Source organism: Drosophila novamexicana, unplaced genomic scaffold (genome assembly GCF_003285875.2).
Source record: "Drosophila novamexicana strain 15010-1031.04,08,12 unplaced genomic scaffold, DnovRS2.1 tig00000485-arrow-pilon, whole genome shotgun sequence".
Taxonomy (NCBI): Eukaryota; Metazoa; Arthropoda; class Insecta; order Diptera; family Drosophilidae; genus Drosophila; species Drosophila novamexicana.
The window spans coordinates 4,164,103-4,192,080 of NW_020824808.1; the positions used below are offsets into that span (position 1 = coordinate 4,164,103).

General features: G+C 38.9%; 1 protein-coding gene across 2 annotated transcripts; it reads right to left on the reverse strand.

Moving 5' to 3' along the window:
• Positions 1-1,037: 1,037 nt before the first annotated feature.
• LOC115761283 (alpha-mannosidase 2) lies at positions 1,038-27,623 on the reverse strand. 2 transcript variants are annotated; one of them, XM_030703005.1, is made up of 5 exons: positions 27,400-27,623; positions 6,472-7,032; positions 4,163-6,203; positions 3,099-3,639; positions 1,038-3,043 (listed from the first exon to the last, which is right to left on the reverse strand). In XM_030703005.1, exons 2-5 carry the CDS (start codon positions 6,916-6,918, stop codon positions 2,287-2,289), a joined length of 3,786 nt encoding a protein of 1,261 aa, XP_030558865.1. In that variant the 5' UTR covers positions 6,919-7,032; positions 27,400-27,623; the 3' UTR covers positions 1,038-2,286. The 2 variants fall into 2 exon arrangements, with proteins under 2 accessions (XP_030558865.1, XP_030558864.1); XM_030703004.1 differs by lacking the exon at positions 27,400-27,623 and adding an exon at positions 21,241-21,584.
• Positions 27,624-27,978: the final 355 nt, after the last annotated feature.

A 27,978-nucleotide genomic window follows, 5' to 3' on the forward strand; every position in this document is an offset into this window, starting at 1 on the left:
CCTTACAGATTTGTGAAGGACATGGTGCGTTAGGTTCGCAAGGACCAGCACTATCAATATGCATTCAAGTATATTGGGGTTATCTAAGAATCCAGGACTTGTCTAATTTTTAGTCGCGGATCGCAAGAAAAGAGGCTAAAAACACAGAATCCTCGATTTCTCAGAAACTATAGGTTGTTCATAGCCCTGGCCAGTATAAATTATTTGACACATAATTTATCAGGATACGCAAGGATGCTGCTGAGTTATGACCTATTTTCTGTGCACGAAAATTTAATTTTTTCTCTGCTTTTTGAAGAACTTTCGTCCTTTTTGTTGTATATTTTATATGGGTATAAGGTGTTTCTGTTAACCCTATAGGAAAAATTGAAGTGAAATTTGTGGAGGGATCCTTGAAATCCTTGAGTGCCAATCGATAGTGCTGCTTTCCACCTGCTCGAAAAGGTATATCACTCCGATATCCTTAAGGATAAGACCGAGATATGAATGTAAATATAATGTTCTGTTGAAAAAAGTAGCAAACTACAAGGACGATCAAAACTGACAGGATGATGTCTGTCTGCTGCCCAAAGGATATCAGGATTGTCCGTGAAATGACCAAGTTATGCCCGATTTTGTGATAAGTAGAAATTGAAATTTTATCCCAGCAGACCTTTATAGTACGTGTTCCTTTAGGATTCCAAGTACTCCACTATAGATATAACGACTCAGGATCAATGTTGAATGGTTAACTACCATGTTAATTAGAATGCTCCTTGAAAAGCGAAGCTTAACCTGATTGCATTGGTTTCAATTAATACTTTATTCTCTTTGAATTCATAAAATTACATTGAATTTGTCATGCTAATTTTTCCATATATATTATCAAATATAAATACATATATGTTTAAAATCCAACTCATAAAATGTCTGTCCATGCTTAGCTTTCGTCTTTTTTCATTCAGTGTATTATCCTATGTATTTTCATAATATATTTGCTTGGTTTGAATGCATTTTGTTTTCGGTACATGTGAGGCTTTACAATTGTAAATATTATGTTTAGTTAGTAACTATGGTATAATTTGTATGTATTTTATATCATAGATTCGTTTACGTTTATAAAGTACAGCACTACAGGTAATGTGGCTTAGCCTAAATGGGTTAGTTTCGTTTTTATATTAGAGCTATCATTTACCGTGCCTTTTAGAACTATATACAAGAAAAATAAAAAAAATTAGATCGAACATAATTATAGGGTATTGGGTATTTAATGTACTTCAATATTTGGCTTAACTCTTTTTCTTTTGTTTGTTTTGCTATCCATCCGTCCGTTAAAATCTTATGCTAATTGCAAGTGTCTTTCTTTAATTGAGATATTTGCTAAATAAGCATTAATTATCGTTTTTCTTCCTTTTTTTTTCTTCGTTTTGCGTATATTTTAAGCTAATCAGTCTAAATAAATAGAAGGCAACAAAAATTCAACATTTGTGGCTAAAACTGAACAAATTTTCACTAATACGCGGTCTAAATATTTGCAGCTAAATATTTATATGGTATAAGTTGTATCTTTAAGCTCTACTAATTTTAACTAAGGCCAATCAGGCAAGCTACAAAAGAAGAAATGTTTAAATCAATTTAAAATTAGAATAAATTTAGATATTGTCTGTTGGCCTTAAGCTAGATAAATTATATATAGTATATAAGAATTTGCATATTACATTAAACAATAATGGATTTTATCTAGTCAGAGAAGTTATATATAAGCAGCTTACAAACCAAAAGTAGAAAAAATATTAGAATAGTTTGAGACATTATCTGTTGGTTTCAGCTAAACAAATTATTTATGAGAAATATCAAAATAGACAGATGACTTAATTTTATGTAGTTTGAATTACTTAAGAATTTGAAGGAGTTAACTAAGATTATATTAGGATTATTGCACAAAGTATGGACCGGACAGTTAGAATTATAGATTTTTATAGAGCTCGGATATGACTGTTGCTTAAACGGAATGCTGACGGGCAGTAAAATGATCTATTGCATATACATTCACATAGATAAATTTGGTATACGATAACAATGCTCTGGGCTTTGTACTTTAAATGTGTGAGACGCGAAGAAGAGTGTACGATCTGTTAATAAAGCTAAATAACATGCACTTGTCCGTATTTAAAAACTAAATATATAAGAACTTAACTCAACCATCAAATAAATATAATAAATATTTTGTCGTTTGTTACACATGAGATACAACGCAAACTTAGAAGCTACACTAACTGCCACTGCTGTCCAGTTGCCTCGCGGGGCTTACAGTTCCCCACTAAAGGTAAGATTAAAGGTGCGCAGCTCCATGGGCTCCAGCGTGATCTGTGCCAGTGAGCGCAGGGTCTGCGGCTGCATAAGCTTGGGCAAGCCCGTCAGGCTGGTCGCCTCGATGCTCAGCAGACGCAGATCGCCAAAGCGCACGGCGCCCAGACCGTTGCCAGTTAGCGGGCACAGGCTGCTCATGTCCAGATGCTGTGAGCTGACGCTGCAATCGAAGCCCTGACGATGCAACACCATTAGCGCCGAGGCGGACGGAAACAGCTGCAGCTGCGACTCGGAGAGCGTGCGCAACGTGGTCAGATGCACATCGCAGGGCAGCGCGCCATGTGGGAGCAGGCGCACCAGCGGCTGTAGCGCCGCTTGCGGCTGCTCAAAATTGCTCAAAAAGTAGACGTTCGGTGGGTAGCGCAGTCCATTGGCCAATTGTTGAGCCTGCAAGCTGAGCACCTTGTAGCTGGGCGGTTTATCCACATGCTGGCTCAGCGGCACGTCCTCCACCAGCAGCCAGAACTTGTGACGCGTCAGGCGACTGTCGACAACGCCCTCGCCCATGCCGCGATAATCGTCGTAGAGTGTGCGACGGTCCAACATGACCTCCAGCTGGCCAGGCTCATAGCTGGCGGCGCCCTGGGCGTGCGTGGTGAGCAGTGTCAGCCGCAGGCGAGCATCCTGCAAAAATGCGGCCGAGGTAATGGGAAAATAGTTGCCCTCAATTCCAATCGCAGGCACCTTGATGCGTCTGTTCAGAGAGCACAGATTAAGATTTATATGATCCTTGATATACCAGCACTTACTGATGAAATTGGAAACCATTTTGATCGCTGTAGAAAACGGGCAATTCAGGCATGCTTGTCTCGGTGGGCTCCTTGAGCGGATCACGCTGCAGCGGCGCCGGCGCAATGTTGTCAATGTTCGTGATCAGGCGCATGAACAGCTCCGTTTCACGATTCTTTGGCGGCGGCTCAAAGTCAATGTCGTTCTCTATATAAATAGCCGCATCCAAGTGGGTGCGCGTGTTAAAAATGCGTACAGTATGTGCCAGGAAGGGTCCATAGATGACCGTCACATCGCTGGCAATGGGTCCCGAGGTGATTATGATGCGCACATCGTCATACTGCTCCAACACATCCCTCTCGGCCTCGCTCTGCTCGGGATCTGTCTTAAAGAGATACGCGCCCGAATGGAACTGGGCACTCCGATAGGCGGAAAATTTAACAGCGCATTGCATCGGCTGCAGCAGCTGCTGCTGCTTGTTCTTTCTGGTGATGGTCTTGAGGAAGCCGCTCTTCTCATCGAACAGCAAACGCATGTGAGCATTCTCCAGCTGGATGTCACCTGGCGGTGTTCAAATTAATGGCTTAATCAATAAATCGATTGAAAACTGGCTTATTATATTGTTTTTTTTGTGATATATAAATAAATATTTAACAAACAGTTAAGAGGTATACACACTCTGTTCGCAAAGTTTGGAAGAGTTTATTGGTTTTGTGTAATGCCATTAAATTTTTGGGCAAAACGCGTTAAGCCCACAATTCAAGATGGATACGTATAATACTTATGAACTTTTTTAGAGATCGAGCCAAATATATTCCTGTCGCCTCATATACTACACTAGCGAGATGGGATCGGGACGGAAATTCCGTGGGTATCGCGCAGGTGCTGTAAAAAGCTTTAGGATGGGCGGGACGGCAAAGAGACGTGTAATTGGCGATATTTTTATATAATTTTTCAAGAAGTTTGATTGCACGAAATCTGAAGCAGTTTCAGAGTATTTAGCTGTGTGTTAAGCTCGATTTGTATTAACGCTAATTTAGTACTGTGGTTAGTATAATTTAATCTATTTACTGTCAATGCTTACCCGCTGGCTTGGCCTTTGCCTCAAACTCCACAACATTGACGTTGCGCGGCGTGGCACTGCCTGCGGCCGTCTGAGGCTGAGGCTCGACGACGGCCGCCTTCTCCGTGCAGTCGTCGCAGTAGATCGTGGCGATGTTGCGCTTGTAGTTGAACTCATCCACCTGGACGCGATAGGTGCTCAATGATAGGGGCTCCAGTTCGGCCACGAACATGACCTCGAATTGGCGGATGGAGGTGCGTATGCGGCCGCTATTTGCCTGCAGCCGCTCATTGAAACCCTGCTCATAGACGTTGGTGATATTCCAGACGGGATTGATCTGGATGTGCTTGAGCTCCACGCCGTGCTCGTTGTAGATGCGCACATTGGGCTGCTGGACGCGCAACGTGACAATTTCGAAGCGCCGCTGGGTGAGCGCATTGAAGATCACAAAGCTGGCCTCGGCATTCTTGGCCAGCGGCACAGATGTCTCTTCCTCGTCGACTGTGTTGGTTTCGCTGGCCTCGTCGCTGCCAGAAGAAGCACTCGGATTGGTCAGCTGTATGGGCATTTTGCGTGGCAATTTGCTAAAATTATCCCGCTCGAATTCGCTGAGCAGAAAGCCATGCTGATGTGAGGTGGAGTTCTGCAGCAGCAGCTCCACACACGCCTCCTGCATCTTGACCATGTTCTGGGTGCTGTCGAACAGGCGCATGGCATAATCACGCATCACCGCCCCCTTGGAGGTGCCCGTAATGGCATCATGATGCTGGAACAGACCCAGATTGCGCCGGGCGTGTATTATCTGCTCGTAGTTCTTCTCATAGATCTTGATGGCATCCTCGTGATGCGCTTGGCGCGCCGTATTATAGGCAATGGTAAAGAGTATCTCGGCGGCACGCAAATTATGCTCCAGCTCGGTGCTCAGCAGCTTGTAAAAGGGCCGTGTCGTAAAGTAGCCTGACCAATACGCGGGCCTGCCCTCCGAGAAGATGTCCGAGTAGACAAAGAAGTCTCCTTTGAAGCTGGGGAACGCCTTGTTGTCGCCCATGCGCTGACGTATGGCCGCAAAATAGTCGCTGGGCGTGCCAAATTTAATGTCCACATTGTACAGACGCTTGTTGGCCATAATGTGGCTGATGAGCTTCTTGTAGTTGCTGTACTGTTGGTCCACCTCGCGCTCCCTGTTGTAACGGAAATCATCGCCGACAGGAATGAGGGCCACATTGTGCGGAAATAGGGAGGCGGTGCGTGCATATTGCTCCAGCAGCAGCTGGGCCTTCTCCTCCACATTCTCATCGGTTATATATTGGGCCTTTAGAGAGTATTCCGTGTATTCGCCGGGTATTTTGCGAAAATCAAAGTTCAGGCAGATGGAGGGATGGGGGCCACAGGATCCCTTGATGGAGTATATGTCAAAGGGCATATTGTGTGTCAGCAGCTTGCCCTGATCCTTGGCCGAGCGCCAGTAGGGAGTCCATATGAAATCGCCGCTTTGTTGGCGCGCGAACCACTCCTTCCAGGCGTAGTGGATGCGCTGTATAATCGCCCCCTCGAATTGGGCTCCGGATAGCAGGTATGGCACCGTGCTGCCATGCCCAAAGGGATCAATGGACCAGCCCACCTTGGGCGTGACATTCAAATTGTTCCTCAGCCACTGATGACCCTCGATGAGTTGATCCAGCATGGGATAAATGTGCACATTGGCCTCATCCGTCATGACCCAGCCGCCGGTGGTGATTTCTATGCGTCCGGAGTTCACCAGGCGCTTCAGAGCGCGTTGCTTGGTGGGATGTGCCTGATCCCACCAGAGCTGCAGGAAACTAATCTCCGACCAGATAAAGGTCATGTCCTTGTACTCTTGCATTTTGGTCACCAGCAGATTGAGTATCTGCCGCGAGTCCGATTGGAAGTAGTTGAAGAAGGTTTTCAGCCAACCGGGATCATTGTGCGAATGCGGCACCACTATGACCTTTAAGGGTGGCCGCTGTTTATCCTTCTTCTGCGCCTCGTAGCGCTCCTCAAAGCCGCGATCCCAATACTCCTTGGAGCGCATCCATTCGGGCTGTGGATGGAGATAAGAATTATGGGCTTTTCTTGCATATAATAGAGGATATATATATATTTTGTCATCATGTCTCTAGCATATCACATAGATGGAAAGGCGGTTGGACTTGACTAGGTCGACTGATAAATGGGTCTTATGGATCTAGCAATGTTTTCTTATGGCTTTTATACCACTTTTATCGTCAGAGGCTTCAGGACATTAGTACTTGACCCGGATGAATCCGGGTATAGCCGCATTAATATAAAGGCAATCCGTGATTACATACCTGAAAATCAAACCTGCTGTGCTCCTCTGAGGCAGTTATGTTTGTTTTGCTTTGGAGCAGCACGTAGCACTTGTCGCCCCAGTGCACATTCCGTACCGTCTCGGCGTCTGAAGTCGAGTCCAGATTCTCGTGTTGCTGCGTGCTGGGATAATGCTTTTGCTGCAGTGGCAACTGGTGCTGCTGTTGCTGCTGCTGCTGGTGTTGCGACTGCTGCTGCGGCTGCAACTTATGGACGGCAGTTTTGCCGGCGTCCACATTGAAGCTGTTGAGAGACGACTCGTGGGCACGATTCACGTTCACAGCCAGACCCAGTGCATTGGCATCCGTGCTGTGCGCCTGATTGGGCTGGCCAATGGAAATGTAGTACAGGCACAGCAAAATGGTCACAAATGCCGACAGGAGGCCAATGCAGCGCGCTGAGCCTCGTCGGAAGAGCTTAAAGGACATGTTGCGCGCGGGCCTCTACGGCGGATTAGTCCAGCTTTCCTTGTTGCTCCTTTGTTGCGCTGCTTGTGTATGTCGCAATGGATGTATTTGAGAGCTGCTCCTTTGTGACTGTATCTGCAACGGCCAAAAAAAGAATATCATTATCATCATCGCACTGGAAGCCAAAGGAGTTAAATGCGGATTTAAAAAGGGTTTTACAATTGGCAGCCAGACAGCAGCTGAACTGCTTGACTAACAAATACCCAGTTAGAGGGCAAGTAATTTACTTTATAAATATTTTTATAAAGAAAGTATTTCCTGTAAGAACATCAATTAAATTTTGTTAAGAAAAATATAAGATTGATTTGTGTATATGAGGAAATTTCGAAAGCAAAGTCTTAAGCACTTATTCAATTATTAATGGTCGTAAAAAGAAGAGCCAACCCGAGTATTAAATGCACTTTAAGGCACTTTTAAAATAAAAGCTTAAAGCCTAAGCAGAATACAAGAATCTCTAAGAACAGCAGCACGATGTGAATACTCTAATTGACTGTCCGACCAGCTATACCTCTATTCACAGGAAATTTGGTCAGGAACGTGTTAGCAAACGCTTAAACCATATGAGTTCGAACACAATATGAATAAACCACAGCAAAGACTTGAAACAGACAGAGGGGCAAGCGTGCGCACAGCAGAGCAGCAGAAGAAGAGATTACCAATTAATTAATTTATGAACTAACGATGCACAACAGACAGCACTTGGTACAAACAATTTTATAAAGCACAGCCATGCGGAATTAAGAATATATAAGGCACAGTCATCTCAAGCATCAAATGCTATTGATTCTCGACATTATAAAAGAAAGTTTCTGGACAAAATAATTGCAGAAAGCTTTCAATGCAAGGCTTGAAATCTAACAGTTAGACACTCTTTAGCTCACTTTTCGAATAGCTTACCGTTCAAAGCTCAAATCCAGGATATATGCAGCTGTACGGAAGCCCTATCAAAAATCATTTTATATTCCTTGATTTCAGTTGTATTCATAAATTAAAGGTGTTGCCACGCAACGCCGTTTCCTTTCATTGATTCCGCTTTGTCTCGATTGGACATCAAGTGCTATAATATTTTACATCATATTGAATATTTCTTGAATACAATACAAGTCAGGATAAGCCAAGAAGGTGGGCGGAAAGGAGCACACAGAGCAGAGGGAAGGAACAAACACGCAAACCCAGCCAAATGCGCTGCCTGCGAAAATTTAATTAAGGCACATCCCGAAAATGCTTCGCATGTCTGTCACGAATATTGCGCATACATGTGGAATAGTTCTCGGTTACGTTAACAGGGTAGGGGGGAGGGCGGCTATTGTGGGTGGGACCTGCTTTCAGGACCTGCGCGCTTGTGGCATAAGTAAATTTGCCAATGTGTAAAGCACTTAATTCGAAATTCCGCACACCGAATGCTGAACGCAATTTGCATTTAATAAACTATAAATAGTTTGAGGGCAAATGCGGGTAATTGCCTAGTTATTGAATTATTACAAATTACGTTCTATCAAGTATGCTAATAATAGTCGGTACAGATGTATTTCGGCTACCTAATGCAATAATAATAATATTGTAATAATAATAATAGTAATAATACTTCAAGTAACAATTTCTCTCTTAAGAGAGCATTGGAAATGGGTATAAGGGTATATTGTATTTGTGCAAAATCCAAATATATGTAACAAGCAGAAGGAAGCATCTCCGACCCAATAAAGTATATATATTCTTGATCAGCATAAATAGCCGAATCGATCTAGCCATGTCCGTCTGTCCGTCTGTCTGTCCGTCCGTTCGTCCGTATGTATGAACGCAAGGATCTCAGAACCTATAAGAGCTAGACTTGAAATTTTAGATGTAGGTGCTCCCAGTGCCTGTGCAGATCGAGTTTGTTTCCGATAATCGATAACTTACTCCGTTTCCAAGCAATCGATAAAAAACGATACCGATATCCTGTTTTTTGGCCAAACTTGACATATAGCTTCTAAAATAGAATATATATATGCATTTGATGTTGGAAGAATAGGGTTCAGGGTATTCCCTAGTCGGGAGCTCCCGACTAGAACGTCTTAATTGTTTAGTTTAACTTTGTGTTGAATTTTTAAACTTTATCTGTATTTTACACATAACTATGCAAATATAATTATTATTAAATCATTATTTTACTATACTATTCTATTCTGCAGGCTTTGTTAAGATTCATAGACAATTTCTGGACTACGTACGTCTTTGCTCCGTGTTCATTTACATATCATTAGTGAAGGCTTCATTATATGTATCATAAATTCATTCAACTACATTACTTGATTTTTCATTTTTTTCATTTCATTTAAACTTAGTCCCTAATAAAATATACTTTATGCCGCAATTTTTACACTCACACAAAGCGCAGCAAAATGGAAGTTTGGCAAAGTCAAAAAGTCAAGGCAAGCAAATTACTTTACCCTCGACGATCTAACGAACCAGAAGTACCTAAAATAGAAGAAAAAAGTAGAATATTCAAAACTTAATCAAAAACTATTCACACACAAACGCGTGCATACTGGCATAAAGTTTGTGAAAACTTCGCCTGGGCTGGCCACAAAATTGCTTGCCTGTGCGTTGGCACACAGTGCGTATGTGTGTTGGGAACAGGGAAATGCATTACGCATACGCCATGCAAAAAAATTTTCAAATTATTATTTAACAGGCTCGCCGAGAGGAACACAAAGAGAGAGAGAGAGAGAGAGAGAGAGAGAGAGAGAGAGAGAGAGAGAGAGAGAGAGAGAGAGCGAGAGAAAGAGGGAGAGAGACATTTATGGAAGCTAAATTTGAATTGCATTAATTTTAATCTGAAGTGAAAAGCTTGACTAAACTACATAGTCAAGAGCTCAAGTGTCAGCTGCTGCTGGGACCCCCCTTAACCAATGTTTCAATTAGCCACACACACATTCACATACACTCGGTCACACACACACACAATTAGCACAGCCACAGTCAAAGCCCCTCGCATGCTAATCAGCGGCCATTAAATGACGTTTGCTCTGAGCCCCCCTTCTCTCCGGAGAGCACCTGCCACTGGCAACATGCAAATATGTGTCTCCCTCTCGGCACGTTCAGCAGTTAAGTTAAACGTTGTACCCTTCCCCTGCACACCTTACCAACAGCATGTCACAATGTGCCAAGCGTATAAAAAAAGTGTAAAGCTCTTGCTTAAGCTCATTAGAAGTGCGGCGGGCGGTTGGGTTGCCGAAGGGGGTAAAGTGGAACTGGAACTAACATTGCGAGTGTTATACTTCAGTTGGGGATTTTTACCCTATTTTCTTTGCGTGTCATCTTAACGTTTAAAGACACGCATCGTCTAGAGTTCTTTGGCAGAATTATAAAAAATAATATATACAAACATTTATCAAGTGCCGCTCAAGTGCCTTTCAATTGACATTGAAAAAGATCATTCGCATCGCTGTCATAACTTTTCTCAAGTTGCAGGAAAACTGAGAAATAATTCAAGACGGTTTTCAGCTTGAGAAGAGAAGTTGATGCTTAAGTTGAAGCATGCAATTGACTGCGTTTCTGTTAGAATTTTCGTTATCAGTGTTTTTTATACCCCTGAACCCATTAAAAATGGGTATAAGGGTATATTGTATTTGTGCAAAATCCAAATGTATGTAACAGGCAGAAGGAAGCATCTCCGACCCCATAAAGTATATATATTCTTGATCAGCATCAATAGCCGAGTCGATCTAGCCATGTCCGTCTGTCTGTCCGTCCGTCCGTCCGTATGTATGAACGCAAGGATCTCAGAACCTATAAGAGCTAGAGACTTGAAATTTTAGATGTAGGTGCTCCTAGTGCGCAGATCGAGTTTGTTTCCGATAATCGATAACTTACTCCGTTTCCAAGCCTTCGATAAAAATCGATATCGAAATCCTGTTTTTTGGGCAATTTTGGTAAATAATAAGAGCTAGAGTCACCAAACTTGACATAAAGCTTCGAAAATAGAATATATATATTCATTTGATGTTGAAAGAAGAGGGTTCAGGGCATCCCCTAGTCGGGAGCTCCCGACTAGAACCTCTTACTTGTTTTTTTTGTGCCATCTTTCATTTTAATTTATTTCTGATTTTAAAACAATTTGAATGGAATGCTTCTCTTACTTCACCTGTCCTTCTTCTTCGACAGCTAAAGTAAATTGTTAAGTTTTTACTTTATTTTTTTGTTATTTAATGCTTGTTAAAAATAATGTTGTAAATTGCGCATGAAGTTGGTCTCAATAAATTATATATTATATATATAAATTCGCATACACACGCACGGATATTTTATTGCCATATTCCATAAGCAGGAAGCAGTCAAACTCTTTTATATGCACATCACTTAAAAACAAAAGAAGTAGAGAGCGTGTTAAAATATGGCTAATTGAAAAGGTATTTAATAAAGGAGAAACGGAGAGGGATTGGGTTGTTGTGGTTGAGGTTGTTCTTATCCGAATTAATGAGAATTGCATAGTAGGGCAGTAGCTAAAAATATTGTTTTTTTTTATTTTGAATAAAAACTTGAAAGCCTGTTCTTATTACTCGAATTTATGAGAATTGCATAGTGGGGCACTACGTCAAAATACGTTTTTTTTTAATGTACTGCGCAGTAGGAAGTATACTTGGTTCCCCTTTGGTCAAAGAGAACATACATACATTTATACATATACACATTCGCACATATAAATGGTATACGCATTTGAACAACAAGCTTATCAATGTGAAGCTACAAAATATTTCCATGTTTTACGCGCAATTCCCAAAGCTAAGACTGGTATTTTATCAGTCTAGTAGAGTATTTTTCAAAGCTTATTTCCATATGATTTATTCTAATCAGCAAGTTTGTGCTTAACTTTAGCGAAGCGATGGTGGACGGGCCCAAGAGATTTTAAATTTCTGCATTTCCGTAAATGTGGCAGATGTTTAAACGTAGCTTCGTTTTAAGTCAACTGTCGGAATGTTTGCAAATCAAACCGTCTGCTGACACATTCCGACTTATTAGTTGGCCGAAAGGGCAAAAACTTTTTAGACAAATTTGATTTCATCGTAAATTGCTCTGGTTATAGCCAAGGGACGGACAGTTGTTTTCAGTAGCTCGTCTGGTTGATGTCCTGTTTGACATGGTAGCCCGTTGCCATTGCTTGGTTTTTGGTTTGTCGCCAGTCTTTTTGCGCAATATGCGCAAATTGTTTGGTTCGGTTTTAATACCCTGTGGTCAAGACGGCTTGAAAAAGGATATGCGCGGTCTGTGCCAATGTTTGAAAACAGGTAGAGGGAGGCAGTTGCAGCTCTTATTACTATATATAATACACATATATGTTTATATGTCCTACAGTATCATTGTAAGTCAAGTTCATCTAGCCTTGTTTGTCAATTTTTTGTAACCTTTGGTCTGCACGATCTTAAGAAATGTAAGTTTTAAATAGTCTATGCTTGATTTATAGGTTTTCTTCTTTTCTTTTATCTCAATCTAATACAGTTTATAGTTATGAGACGAATTCATGAGTTTTCTAAAACTGTTGCAATCACCGAAACGTAAAAGAATAAAAAACACGATGTCAAATAAGGAAGTTATAATTTCTGCAGGGAATCGCTAAGTCGACCATGCGCTTCACAAACTGTTTTTCCCGTGATTTTTGTGCTGCAAACCGTTTTGCATGCATCCACAACAACAACAACAACAACCCGAACAACCACAACAACAACAAGAAACATAACAACCAACAATGACAAACTGATGCCCAAGTCGAAAACCAAAAGTCCTGAAGTTTTGCCGCCTGCCACTGGAGCTGAGTTTTTCCTTTGTTTTGCTGCCACAAAGTCAACGTATTGTAGTTCAAATTTCCCATATGTAGTTGTTGCTGCGTATAGCCAAACGCATTGATTGCTGCCAACCCGAAAAAAGTTACAATTTTGTTTTTAGTTTTTGTTTTTTTGTTCATTCTTTTTTTGCCGGGTTTACCAAAACTTTCTGAAAGCACTCGAATTCAATTTTTAACTTTGTTTATCAGAGTTCACAGCGTGTTATGCACTCTAAATTATTGTTGTTGTTCTTTGTGCTAGTAAATTTTGGTAATAATTTCAATTCGAACTGGATTTGGCTTGCAGGAAATTGCCAGAGTTGGTAAAATGCATGGAAAACGATGGCTTGCTCTTTTTGCTGTCAGCATATAAATGGAAAAACTAATGGACAAATAGGAATAAATGAAAACTTTATTTACATCGAAGGTATTTGGCTATACGTATTGGAATAGCTGTAAAGGAAATCGTAGTAATTACCTTCGACTCTATAGTCTGTATATTGGATGAAAATCATAAACTTAGCTTAGACTTTTTATACCCTAAACCCATTAAAGGTATAAGGGTATATTGTATTTGTGCAAAATCCAAATGTATGTAACAGGCAGAAGGAAGCAACTCCGACCCCATAAAGTATATATATTCTTGATCAGCACCAATAGCCGAGTCGATCTAGCCATGTCCGTCTGTCCGTATGTATGAACGCAAGGATCTCAGAACCTATAGGAGCTAGAGAAATTTAAGATGTAGGTGCTCCTAGTGCCTGCGCAGATCGAGTTTGTCACCGATAATCGATAACTTACTCCGTTTCCAAGCAATGGATAAAAATCGATATCGATATCCTGTTTTTTGGGCAATTTTGGTAAATAATAAGAGCTAGAGTCACCAAACTTGACATATAGCTTCTAAAATAGAATATATATATGCATTTGATGTTGGAAGAAGAGGGTTCAGGGTATCCCCTAGACTAGAACCTCTTTCTTGTTTGTCAGTGTGTCTGTGTAGACAAACGCTTAACATTAGTATAAATATTTAAGGACATAATATCTATGAAAGCTGCAAATTTCATAACCATAACAAAAGTTAGCCAAGCTAAAGAGAGAAACATAGATAAGTTCTGTGCACGAAAGATCAGCGACGCTCAAGTAAAGTTCATGTACGTCTTTTAGTGCTTAAATATTAGTTATACTTTGATCCAACCCAAACTTTGAATAGAAAGATAACTCACAAAATCACAATAGGGAAGTTAGCTCTGGAACGAGAGAAACTTGTTAAAGACAGAAAATGTTGTAAACAATAACAACACTTTGGCATTTATCAATTGCAACTGCAGTTGAAAGCCAAATTGAGAATTTCACAAAAGTTTCCGCCGGAAAATGCAGTAGCGAACACTGGAAAATAAGTGTGTGTGTGTGTGTGTGTATTTGTGTTTGCGGCGATTATGTGAAGGGCTCTGCTGTTGACACCAGCACAAAAGCACTCAGGAACTCTGTGGAAAGTTCAAGATTTTAATTAAACAAAGCAGCCAAGCACTGAAAATCGACGGAGACAGACGCAGACTGAGAGGGGAAGATAGGCCCAGCGGGACCGGTAAAAGAGCTTAAGATAGTTAGTCATCTTCCGCTCTCAACTATGATGAGCGTGAGCTTCAGGGCAGAGCTGGGTCTTTAGGGTGAGCTTGTGGGCACGACATGTGCCCACGTAAACATAACCGAAAAAGGCCCATTAGCATAGGCAACGACCCAACCAACAAGGTAAAAACAACACGAACGGCTTCTATATATTGTGGGTATAAATAATCTTTACTTATATATTTATGTATATATTATTATGTTTATAGTTATTAAAGTTGTTAAGAGAGTTTTTAATCTGTTCAGACACATGCCCTGAAAAATTAACTTTACTAGCTGCTGCATGCTCTAAATGATGTATGCAGGCTATTAAAGATAATCTCGGCCGACTGTTTGGCGCTCACCCACTACCAACAGTTGACTACAAAACAACAACGACAGCAACAACTATCACATAGCACAAATTGCTTTATGTCGATGTCAGTTGCAATTGAGCCAAAAGCAGTTTAAGCGAACTGAACAGCAACAGCGCCATTGGGACTCAAAAGCCGTTAGATGCGCTCAAACAGATACAGATATTGATATAGATACAGATACAGATACAGATACAGATACCGACACATACAGATGATACAAATAAAAGTACACATACAGATATATTTCGAATAAAGTCACGACAGACCTGCGGACCAGTTAGTCATTTTTACAGCGTCGCTTTTTGACATATGGATAACAATAACAACAACAACAACAGCAACAAAAATAATAATAACAACAATAAGCTCCAAAGGGTCGCCAACTGACCCACAGCGAAAAAAGAAGGTATAATACGTCTTTTAAGGTTTACATGCTCCAAAACCCTGTGCCCATTGCAAAGTAGAAAATGAAGGATATAATGGATATGTATATAACCTGACCCCGTAAGATATATATTCTATGCCTTATCCGCATCAACAGCATATTAATGTTTGTACTGGCAACTATATGAACTCGGCGAGTCTGTACGAACTAGACCCTAATTTGGCATACAAATTCGAGTATCAGCTCGAATTAATTATTCGAGAGCTAGCGATATTTTACAAAAACGATAATATCGAATTTAAGCGTTAATCAAGTGCACGCCATTTTAAATACTTTAGCGATATAAAATGGATTTTTAAAAATACATTTTAATTTATATCGATTCATACAGAATATTTAAAATATATTGCATATAGCATTGATTTTATTCTTATCGATAAATATCGATTTGCATCATAGTTTAAGCACACACAATTCAAATATACTTATTCAACTGATTTTTAGTACTCACTCTTATTTCAATATATTCGTTATGGTCAAAATTCTATAACTCTTGCTAAATAAGCACAAAAGTTATTTACAATATAAAAATATATTTAAGCATGATATAGATATCCTATCGAAATACATTCATATTCTTAATATGATTTTCGAAGTCAAGCAAAATAAATCGAATCTATGCATTATATGTGTGATATTTTGTAGATATATAATATACGGAACTCAGAATTTAAATTTGATATACATATTTCTATAAATATGCAAGTCTATACTTGCAAAAGTCATTATAATTGTATCTCGAAATGTTTAACGCATAGAAGGAGACATCTTCGACTCCATAAAGTATATAAATTCAACTGCTGAGTTAATATAGTCATTTTTCAAAACTTTGCATTCGTCCCTCTTTCTGTTTCGCACAGTACATATGTCGGAACAGGCTGGCTCGGACCACTATACCATATAGCTGCCATAGGAACGAACGGTCAAAAATTAAGTTTTGCATTGACAACTTTTTGGTTTTTTTTAGATATCTTGACCAAACTCGGCATTTATAAGTTTCACTATGCTCTCTACATTTATACGGCGTGCCGATGATAGCTCTTTTTTCTCGTTTTATTTAGAAACTATCAGACAGATTCTTTTAACGCAGCAGTTCTTTGTTTATTTCGATAATGGCAACATGGCCAACTGCAGATGGTTTATTTTAACTTCTTCTAACTCCTGGCTTATTGAATTCTTTGCAGCTGCCATAGCCTGAGGAGCTGACTCATTGATATAAATGTTTAATGTATCTGTAAATCCTACTTTAAAGTTGCGTTGTGCCTTTCGCATTTTTTAGGAGCTTCTGCAGCTGTTTCATTATACCCTGAACCCATTACAAATGGGTCTAGGCTAGCCATGTCCGTCTGTCTGTCCGTCCGTCCGTCCGTATGTATGAACGCAAGGATCTCAGAACCTATAAGAGCTAGAGACTGAAATTTTAGATGTAGGTGCTCCTAGTGCCCGTGCAGATCGAGTTTGTTTCCGATAATCGATAACTTACTCCGTTTCCAAGCAATCGATAAAAAAACGATATCGATATCCTCTTTTTTGGGCAATTTTGGTAAATAATAAGATCTTAAGTCACCAAACTTGACATATAGCTTCTAAAATAGAATATATATATGCATTTGATGTTGGAAGAAGAGGGTTCAGGGTATCCCCTAGTCGGGAGCTCCCGACTAGAACCTCTTACTTGTTGAAACTTATTATGGTTGTGGTTAAATAGAGAATAATGTTTCTAGTTTTAATAATATACTCGAATCTCTGTAGCTACAAAAAGCACATTCAAGGCAATCAAATCATAATGTGGGCTTCGAATTCCCAAACGGTTTAAGCGCCAATTTGATGAAATGATTTCACATGAGAATTCTGTGCAAACTTTGCACAAGAAGGACATTTGTCTGCTTAACTGAAAGAGGAGCTTTTATATATTGCCGCATATAAAATGTCACAGCATATATAAATAGCATTACACAAGTAGAAAAACTGTTAAGACACGACGTAAGCATATCAAATTTGTTGACAAAAATTCACCGAAGAAACCAGTGAAAACAATTTTTATTTCTTACCAGTTGGGGTCGCAACCCCATATTCAAAGGGGCAAAGTATCTGGGTTGGGCTTGGGTCACAAAACGATTACCTAATGGGTCTGAGCTTTGTTTAGTTTTATGTGTGTGTTCTATTACCCTTGCAGAGGGTATTATAATATTGTCTTGACTGTGTAACTCATAAAAGAATATATAATTATATATATTCTTGATCAGTCGAGTCGATATAGCCATGTCCTTGTTGTTTTTCAAGATATCTTTACCAATCTCGACATTAACTATTTTCCCTGTGCTACTTAGATACGAGCAATGCATTATGAAAGGCTCGCTCAGCAAGGGTATTAAATCTTTGACGTGCCGAAGATAGACTTTCTTTTCGGTTTTTATTTTTTCAGTTTACAGAACCATAAAATCGACTCGTTTTCGTCTGGCCAGGGTGTTATGGCCATAACCCGGTTCTGTCCAACGACATTAGCTAATGACTGTGAAATGGCCTGTGAGAGTGGCTCGTAGATATTTGCATAAAGACTTCCTTGGTGTACAACAAAGCAGAAATTAATTAATCATGCCATTTAATTATACAACATTTTGCAATTAAATTGCAAAAAACAGCTATTGATTAAATGGAAAGCCATTGGTAACAGCCATTGGAGCGGAGAATTTCAGGAGAGATTGCGGACATTTAATTAAATGCATAAATCACGAACAGAAGAGAAATTAAACTTAATAAGTGCTTAAGAAAAAGTAGAATATAAATAATATGAATTAAAAGTTAAGATATAACGAATAGATACAATAGAACAAGTTAAATATTATACTAGATATTGTGATTAAATATAGAACAAATATTGAAAATATAAATGAGACATGGGAATTATCATATCATATATCATATCATATTTCATGGCACAGCTTTCTCTCGCTTGTGAGTCGTGCATCATATTATACAAGCCCTCCATGGTTACTTAACGTACTTCATTGAGAGCCTAACAGCGACCCATCAAAGTTAAATTAAATTTCAAACACTTAATATACACAATGTCACTTTACAACACTGATCCCATTTAATGCTGTGTATTGTATGCAAATAACGGAACCCATTTCGCAGGCTTCTTGTAAATTTGTAGTTTTAAACGACTTGCAATTAGTTTCTCATGAATTAGCCATCAAAGAAACAACAAAGTGAATTCCAGAAGCCGTTCAGGCACTCAAGTACTTGTATTTAAGCATTTGGCGAGAAATTTCGATGCACGTTGGCCTTAAAGCAGAGCAATAAGTGCTGGAAAGCGCTGATATAGCACAAAAATGCCTGGTCATAAAATTTAAAACGTGAGAGTTTAACGTTGTGGAGCACTCCACAAAGGGGCGTTAAGAATTTTTTTTTGTCTTTTTCTATTTTTCTTTCTGTAAAAAACCTACGCAGAGGAAAGGAAATTTATTCGTGTGTTTTTATATACCCTTACAGTAGCAACGAGGCAATTGAATGGGGCATAACCGACACCACAGAATAAATATACACTATATTTTAATATATGTATGTATGTAAATATATATGTAAATATTCCTGATGTGAGCTTATTTCTGCTTATTTCTGATGTAACTTGATTTCCAATTAACGAAATGTTGTACGAAAAGTACCTTATATTTTAAATATGTTTTGAAGGGTATTTAGCTTCGGCTACCAGTAGTTAATTCTTTTCGATTCATTCTGTTTTCCTTGGGGCGTTAAAACAAAAACAAAAGCTATGAAAGCGACGAGCACAAACAATAGAGTCGTTTATTGCATTGATTATGAAATTTTTCATTTTATTATTATTATTTTTTTTTCATTTTCATGCTGTTTAAATGCTGGGAAATAACACACACATTGTTTTGCTACAGGTATATGTATATGTATAACAGGTTTACAGTTACTTATCATATAATTTCATACACATAAGTGTGCGTGTGTGTAAACGTATGTAAACCAAACGCAACTCTGTGGGAACTGGATTTTACTTATACCAAATAGTTACTTCATTTTTGGTATCTCGAGTGCTAAAGTACTTAAAGTACTCACTTGAAGTAGTCTTTTAATTCATTTGAGCCGCTCAATGGACGTTCATTATCAATTGATTCATATAATGAATGAGTGATATCACGGCTGAAATCGGTTCTGGTTCCGCACCTGTTGGAAATGTTCTGCCTACGTGTATTAACTGTAGCTGTAGTCAGTTAACTGTAACTAAATGGGCCTTACTAGATCTGATAATGTCATGAAATCGTAACACATGGCATACGTGTACCAAACCCTTTTAGCCAACTCATGATCCCCACATGCCACCATGCCGCCCCCTCTGCTTTTGTAACGCATCATTAGCAACTGTCTGAATTGTAGGCCAAAGAGTTGTTGTCTGCGGTACCATCGGCGTTTATTGCGAGAGCACTACCGATGCCGTGACCAAAACTGAAGCCCAAGCCGTCGGCTGATATGTTGATTATATTGCGCGCTGCATTTTATATGGTAAAACGATATGATTGCATGATGACATGACATATAATAAAGTCTATTGAAGAGGCACACAACCACAGGGACTCAGTCGGCAGACAATGCCCAAACAACTTAAAGACAAAATTACAATTAGAGATGGGCGTGTACCAAACAACACGAAAGACAACAAAATTGGTAAAACAATACACAATAGACTAAATGAAAATATTCTTATAAGCAATATTTTCATATTCAAATTTGATATTTAAATATTATGAGTATTTTTAGATATAAATGTTTTCAAATAATTTATATAAATGGCAATTAAAGAGTTAATTTTAATAAATTTTAAGCAAAAATACTTATATATTCGATTGATAGCTACGAAGACTTGTGATAAGTTTACATTATTCCAGATATTGCTACTTTACTTTCAGTTCTAGACCCACATAGTTATGTATTGATATGCTTAACATGATCATATGGGATTTTTGCAATATTTAATTTTCCACTCACGACACAACACGGGCACATCTCTAATGTTAAGCTGGAAACGGCAACGCCACCGGAAAATTGACAGCACTCAAGCAACAATAACCGCATCGAATGGAAGCGAATCAAACATGCGGGGGAGTTGTGAGAGGGCAACTAAATCCAAGTATGAGAAGTAATGGAATAAATGGAACACAGCATGCAGCGAGTGCGCTATGTGGGGGTCTAGAGGCTAATTTTAGTGACACAAGTTATTAGCTGCAAGCATGTGTGTGTGTGTGTGTAGGTGTGTGAGTAAGCGATAATATCTAGAGCCTTAACTAAATAAAGAGATATAGGTAATCGATAGGCCTCTATTGGGGCAACACCGAAAAGCTAAAGGGCGAAATGTAAAGAAAGAGTTTGTAAATAGTAATTAAATGTATGAAATATGTTATTCCCAAGTATATATAACATAAAACATATTTTATTTTGTGTATGTCCAAGAAGTACACGCAAAAACCTCCATGCTGCAATTTTTGGTACAAAAATAATGTTTCCCATTATGAAAAATCCAGAACAAACTTGAATATCGTTGGAAAAACTGTGTATACACTACTTATATAGAACATTTTAATATACACAGAGCTAAGTAATATAAACTAAAGAAGATTAAGTGAAGAACGAAACCAAAGGACCCAGCTTAGATACAGGAAGCTGCTGCAATGAGGAAGAAAATTAAATACTCAAATACTCAATTAGATAATATATGTTGAGAGAGCATATGAGAGCAGCAAACGGAAAGAACTTAATGAATAGCACATCGTATCTCGGTTGTAGATCGAAATTAATGTGGCAGCACCCTCTCTAGAGGGTTCTCGCAAACCCCCCTCCCCCACACCCACACCCAACAACATATTTAAATGCACATGTTAAAAATGCCAACTAACACACACAGAAAAATCAGAAAAGTTGTGCTGCAACTTTTAATGGCATGCCACCGAGTCCTGGCCACACCAAGGACAACAGAGGCGTCGAAAAAAAGTAAAATAAATCAGAAACATAAATCAAGGCAAACGTACACAGAGTAAATGCCTGGTAGAAGGGAATTAAAGAACAATGCGGCACTTTAAATGGGTCGCGCTTCCAGGAACCAGATTCGCGCCACTTAATGCTCCAGCCACTGGGCGTTGAATTTTTAGTGGTAATTGCATTTACCGTACGAATAATTAAAAACACGGCACACAGCACTCAAAAGGTTAAAAACGTTAAAACATTTAGTTTACTTTGAATCTGGCACGTTCTAAATTTTCAACGTCCTGCGGACGGGACGCTCGTTAAGGTCCAGGTGCCAAGAGAAAACAACAACAGATAATATACGACTTTTCGGAATAATATACGACTTTTCGCGTTTGTCCAACCGTTGCCGATGCCGCACTAAACGCAACTGAGCGCTGCCAACGAGCGAACGACTTGAACAACTTCGACTTCGACTTTTACTTCGCTCGTTGACTCGGCTCCAGCAACAACAACAACAATAATAACAATAACAGCAACAACAAGCAAGAGCTGCTCTCTTTTTAGCTAGCGACCAATGCGGGGGCCCGACAGCATGCACTTTGCCTCGGCTAACAACAACAGCAATGCGTTTGTTGTTATCTTTATTCAGCTCGTGTGCTCGTGCGCTCATTCGTGTATTTGCAACTGTAAATTTTGGAGTCTTGCATTCATTTAGGCAACTAAAAAACTAAGTTTCGAATTTGAATCTTATCCGATATGAATATCAACTGAAGACCAAAGTATAGCTACTGATGTTTAAAAATTGGGTAAGATAGTTAAATATAATACTATTATCTATTTAAATATTTGCAAGAAAACCGGCCATTCATTAGTATACTACGCCTATTAAACTCGTACTGCATAATACACTTTCCAAAACAGACAAGCACAGTCTTCTTAAGAATGAACCTATTATTTAACTAATTCTGCATCTACATACATTTCCTACATATTTGTACAAATCCTATTTTTCAGGATAATGTGCTATCTCAAACCTGAACCGATTTCAGCCATCGTGACGTTCGTTCGTTATATCTACAAAAAAATATATATATGCATACTATATAGGGAATTTATCCCTTAATTACATTTGTTGTAAAGTTCTTGAACCTTGTTGCCTATGAGCCATTTAACTTGTTAAGTACTCAAACGGCAACAACGTGGAAATCTTTACCATGGCATTAATCTGCGAACTGCTTAGCGCTGTGAGTTCATGCCTTCGGGTAGATTGGCAAGACTCAAGGGTGCAACTTGTTCGCTTGAAAGGGGCTTACCTGGGCTCAGTTGAGTGCAGCAATTAACCGTTAAGGAATGCCTGTAAATAAAACCGTAAGGGCGGCGAGTTGCAGCCATGTGCGGACTGAGTGGGAGAGAGCCCCCTCCCCCAAACAGAAGGCTGCCGCTCGAGTGGCCCTAAAAGTGAAAAGCGAAACGAGCGGATAGCTTAAGAAACAAAGAATCAAGTAACTTTTAAGTGGAGAAGGTCGCCGTTTATTGATTGCGACGCAGTCGAAGGCGATGAAAATGATGGCAAAAGCAAACGCTAAAGCAGAAACCAAAACAGACAACAAGAAAAGCACCAGCAAGCCGGGAATTGGCACAGGCCCTTGAAAAAATCCGTTGAGCCCACGCAAGATGCGACGCGACACGACGTGAATATGACGACCAAGTGCAAATGGCATTTACTGGCAAAAAAAATGCTCGCACAACGAATCTTCGCATTCCCTACATACAATAAGGGGTTTTTCAACCTATACATCAGAAAGAAAAACTTGAAATCGAAACGTTCAAATTTCAATTACTTTCATACTAAGTATTGTTGCAATAAGTACTTAGTTCTGTCTCTTTTTTTTCTTATTTTTGATTCATACTAAATTTGGGAATATTCAATAACGGAATTTACTATTTTTATACCAAAATTCATCAGGTTTATTTTAACAGTTTCACTAAAATGTTGGCTATAGTTATACTAGCCTGATTCTTCTACGTATGATACAACTATTTGAGGAAGTTTTGGTTTAATTCAGTTTATAAGACCCATGGAGAATTATAATCCTATGGGATTATGATTTAAAAGAAATAATATAAATAACACCTTAACTATAGGAATAATAATGCTTATTACTACAGTTTCTGCCTTAGAAAATATGATGACGTAGTCTTTGTGTGTGCCACAAATCGGGTATGTCAATGGACGGCAAATTGCAGCAGCTTCAAAGACGACAATCTTCTCAAGAGCTGTTGTTAATGTTGGGGCACAAATACTTTCTGAGAGCAGCTAGCAACTTGGATGTGCCCCCAAATGCTGGCGACTCATTCAACCAAGTGGCACAAACACAAAAGAAAAAATGAAACATATAAGTACGCGATATAGTCTACGTTTGCAATCGACTGCACAATACTCTAAAAAAATGTGTTATGTTCGAACAAGTTCGAGCCGGATATTCCACTGAAAGTTGCAAAGAATATGATGGACCGAGGTTCGAACCACGAGCTGTGTTCGTTGATGTGGAAAACCCGCGTGCTGAACTTAATCCTAATACAAAATATTGGCCACAACCGTAAAAATCAACAGCCAGACTTTTCTTTGGGTTGCATCCATTTGTTACACAAAACAAATATACGCTCTTGCACCTTTTTGTACAGTGTATATAATCATCGCCAACGATGCAGTCGGCAGGACATTTCTCTTGATTTGCAGGTCAATTGGGCTGCAGGCAGCAGTCGGTCACTGTCCTCGTTCATGTCAACGTTGCCGTTCACATTTTCCCCCGAGTTGGCAATACGTTCTGGGCCAGGTCCGAAGTGCCCGTTGAGCTGCACTCAACTAAAACGTAACGGTAGAAAAGAGCCAGTCAGTCCGTTAGTCAGTCAGTCAGTCAGTTCGTCGGTTAGTCAGTGAGCACTCGAAGTGCGTGCAACGTTTGTCAAATTGCAAACTGCAAACGACGACGACGGCGGCGGCGGCAGCGGTTGCCACTTTCTGTTCCCATGCCCAACATGGCCCATACCGATCCCCATATAGCCGCAACCGGTAGCCGCATCGCCAGCAGTTGACAAAACCCAACCAAGCAACCAGCAACAACAAAAACAACAACATCAACCGCAGCATTTGTAATGGAAATGGAAATTCCTGCATTGAAATCTCGCTTTATATGATTTCTTGTTGTTGCCGTTTAAGACTGTTATTATACCCTAACAATGAGTGTAACATTATTGAGACAAGCTAAAGAACACATTGAAGGATACCAGCTCAATCCTTTAAGCATATGCTAAGCTAAATAGTTGAAGCCAAGTCTCACTATCTCTATTCTAGTCTATTCGAACTGGTCTCTTCGTGAATCTATATAGACTTGGTTCCTTCTTTTTCCTCCAGGCTGTTGCCATAGATCTTGCTATTCGATCTGTTGAAAACTGGGTTCTCATATGAACATTACTATATATATGAAGCCTTAAATATTTCACCAAAATCTTTTCAACATTTACAATATAACCCTAACATGATCCGATGCTCCTAAGATATGAGATATAAAATCTTATCTTATTAAATCGGTAATAATTCCAATGGTTTTGCATAGAAATATATTCAAATGAGTTAAATTTTTGTTAGGGTATTTCATCTTCGGCATTCGAAAGTTTAGAAGTTCCTTCTTGTCCGACTGCAAGTGACATTACCCATCAGTCGTCGTCTTTTGTCATTTTTGTTGTTTGTATTGTTATTTTAACTGTTGCACGTTTGTCCACGTTGCATTCTCCACTCCAAGTTTTCGACTGAACTGTGTCCATTATATAGCTTTTCTCAATTCACGTCACGATAAACGAAATACCACCCAAAAAGCGAAACTCAATTGTAATAAGGAAATGATATTTTAAACCTTTTTTCTTTTTTTTTTTTTTGAGTCTCATTTTACCGGTTAATATAAAAATTGTATTTCTTTTGGGGATTTTGCTGTTAGAGATTCTGCTGATTCATAGAAAAATCTAATAATTTTAATTATTGTAATACATGCGATAAAGTAGACACTAGTTTTTCTCATTTGTAATAATGCTTTTTGTTTTTATTACGTGTTCAGTTCCGTCATTAAAGCGACCTAATCGACCTTATCTTTCAGACTTTAACATTTTTTACTAGGTTATTTAATGATTTTAACAACAAACTAATGTATTTGCGAGCATATAACATTTTCCCAATTGGATATCTGCTAATTCAGAAACAACGAAAAATACAAATTCTTCTTATTTATTTTACTAAAAGAACAAATGTTTGTTAAAAGATAAAAAGTGAATAAATGGAACAATCATAGAAACCGAAAGTAATTTAAGGCAGTTCTTGAATCATCAAAGTATTTTATAGATTATCCTTATTGTTCAATATTGGTTCGTTTTTGATCGTTTTTTAATTTTCGAATATTATGCTTAAATTTTTGATCCTAACAAATCTCACGGATTGTTAAGTTAATTGTACTCTAACATTATTGCTCCAGGCCAAGTTTGCGTGTTGGAATGCAATTGTTCCAAATCGTTAATTCACATTTCGCTAATAGCAAAAAAAATGTTTTACATGTATTTTTTTTTTTTTTGTAGCATTTTTAGCGTGTCATTGGCAAAAGTTGCTAAATGTAGCTCCAATATTTCAAGCTGTACCCGCTACAAACGTGTATAAAACAGGGTACAATGGAACTTTGCAAGAGTATGTAACAGAACAGACATTTTTCAAAACGATTGTTAAATAAATACGAACGTTATTAAACAATAAACATTGTGTAATTTGGAAGAAAAAGAATCACACTCAATGATACAAATGATACAAAAGTTATGTAACAATGTCGATATAAATAGGTCTCGGAACAAAATACACGGTATCACTAAGTCGGGCACGGTTGATAGTTGAACTTTAATAGTGTATATTGCGGTTCAGTTGTATTCTTAACTAAAACATTCATGTTCTAAAGCTATATAAATTCAAATACATAACTTTGAACTAAATCGTTTGACACAAATTAACTAAGGAACTTAATTTTCGGAAACATGATAATTGCTTAAAATTGATAACAGTTTAAGAATTTCACACGCAAGAAAGTGATTTATTGATATTCATTAATTCCTAATATAAATTGATTATTCGCAGCTTTACCCGACAAAAAGGACAAACCTTTCTTTGGTCACATACATACATACATACATATGTATATGCGCATTACAAGAACATCAAACAAGCAAGCAGCAAAATGCAACAACAACAAATACCAAAGCCAAAACGAGATTAGAAATGGGCAACGAAGTTCAAGAGCAGAAACAAGCGTGTAGTTGTTAATGGAGCCACGCGGGGGTCGGCGGCAACGGCGGCGTTGCCAATAGTGTGTGAAAAAGGTCAAAGAAAGCAAAGAAAAGGGAACGTATTGAACGTATATATGACAAAGGGGAAAGTACAAGACACAAAGCATTTGCAAAACAGTATAAAAGCAGAAGCGGCGGCAGAAATCAATTTAAATTGAATTATACAGTAAAAAAAATAAACGATTATTGCATGCAAAGAATTGAGAAACGAGCTCAGCATTGAGCGAGAGAATTGAAGCAAAGCATAAGAAAACTGAATGAATGAATTTAATTCGAACGCGAATGAGTAGGTAAAAAGCTAAATAAAGACAAGCTGTCGCTGCGGCAGCGGCTGCATAAATTAAAGATGCCGCAATTTTGTAACAATTTGTAAATTCAGCAGCAGCGGCGCAGGCAACAAAAAGGAGATGCAAATATTGCGGTGTGGCCAGACTGTCTGGGTCACTTTTTTTTTTATTTTTATTGTGGGCCAAACAAATTTCTGATAATGTTGGAAGGGGGGCAAGTGATAGACAACCTTGACGCACAGCGTCAGGTGCGCTGTAACGGTAATTGAACGTGCATACATTCACTAAAGCACACATACGCAAAATCAACAACGTGCAGCAATTTTGATAATTTGATTCAAGTCAAGCAAAATACAAATTTAGTTGTCTCGTCTGGTTGGTTTGTGCTGCCGCTCAACTAAACTTGAATCCGGTTTCTTACTTTTTTTTGTCGGGATTATAAACAGAGGGTTGCATTTGAATGTGTGCGTGCTTGTGTGTGTGTGTGTGGTTGTTATTGTCTCTGTGTTGAAAGGATGAAAATACTATTGATTGTTGGGACCTGCACATTTTACTCACCTTTTTCTATAACGTCGCACTTGTTTTATTCACTGCTTTTGCCGCAGTTTTGATTAATAAACACAGTGCATTTTGTTAAATTGGATACACACATGCACATACACACATAGCGTCGCGTAATCCTTACACCAACAATTCTCGCACACACCGTTACAAACACTCAACAGACTTGCTTCAACTATCAAATAATTTAAAGTTGTGTTAAAAGAACCGTTAAATGATGTTAAATGAGCGGCTTAACGAGCGTTGTTTTTGTTAATTAAATGTAAACATAACGCTTAATCAATTAAAACGCGCAGCGTGCTCAGTTCGGCCGCTGTTGTTGAGCAAGACTAAGCGCGAGGCTGCTGAGCAGTGTGACCGTGCAACGCAAACAGCAAAAAACAAACAATTTGCAAATGATGTAAGAACTATCGATGGTTCGCAATTACAAATATCGAACTGTAATCGAGTATTTTGACGGTTCAATTAGAAATTTCAAATTTTCGAAGATAATTTTTACATTCATTTAAACCATAAACATGCTTATAGAGGTATATCTTAAAAGTTATTAATGACTTGCACGAAAATTCGTAAAAC

Excerpts from the sequence above, each read along its gene's own strand:
- LOC115761283 (XM_030703005.1), bottom strand. The coding sequence starts at position 6,918 with ATGTCCTTTAAGCTCTTCCGACGAGGCTCAGCGCGCTGCATTGGCCTC. Across the intron at positions 6,204-6,471 it reads ACAGCAGGTTTGATTTTCAG|CCCGAATGGATGCGCTCCAA; the intron begins GTATGTAATCAC and ends CTCCATCCACAG. Across the intron at positions 3,044-3,098 it reads AATGGTTTCCAATTTCATCA|ACGCATCAAGGTGCCTGCGA; the intron begins GTAAGTGCTGGT and ends CTCTCTGAACAG.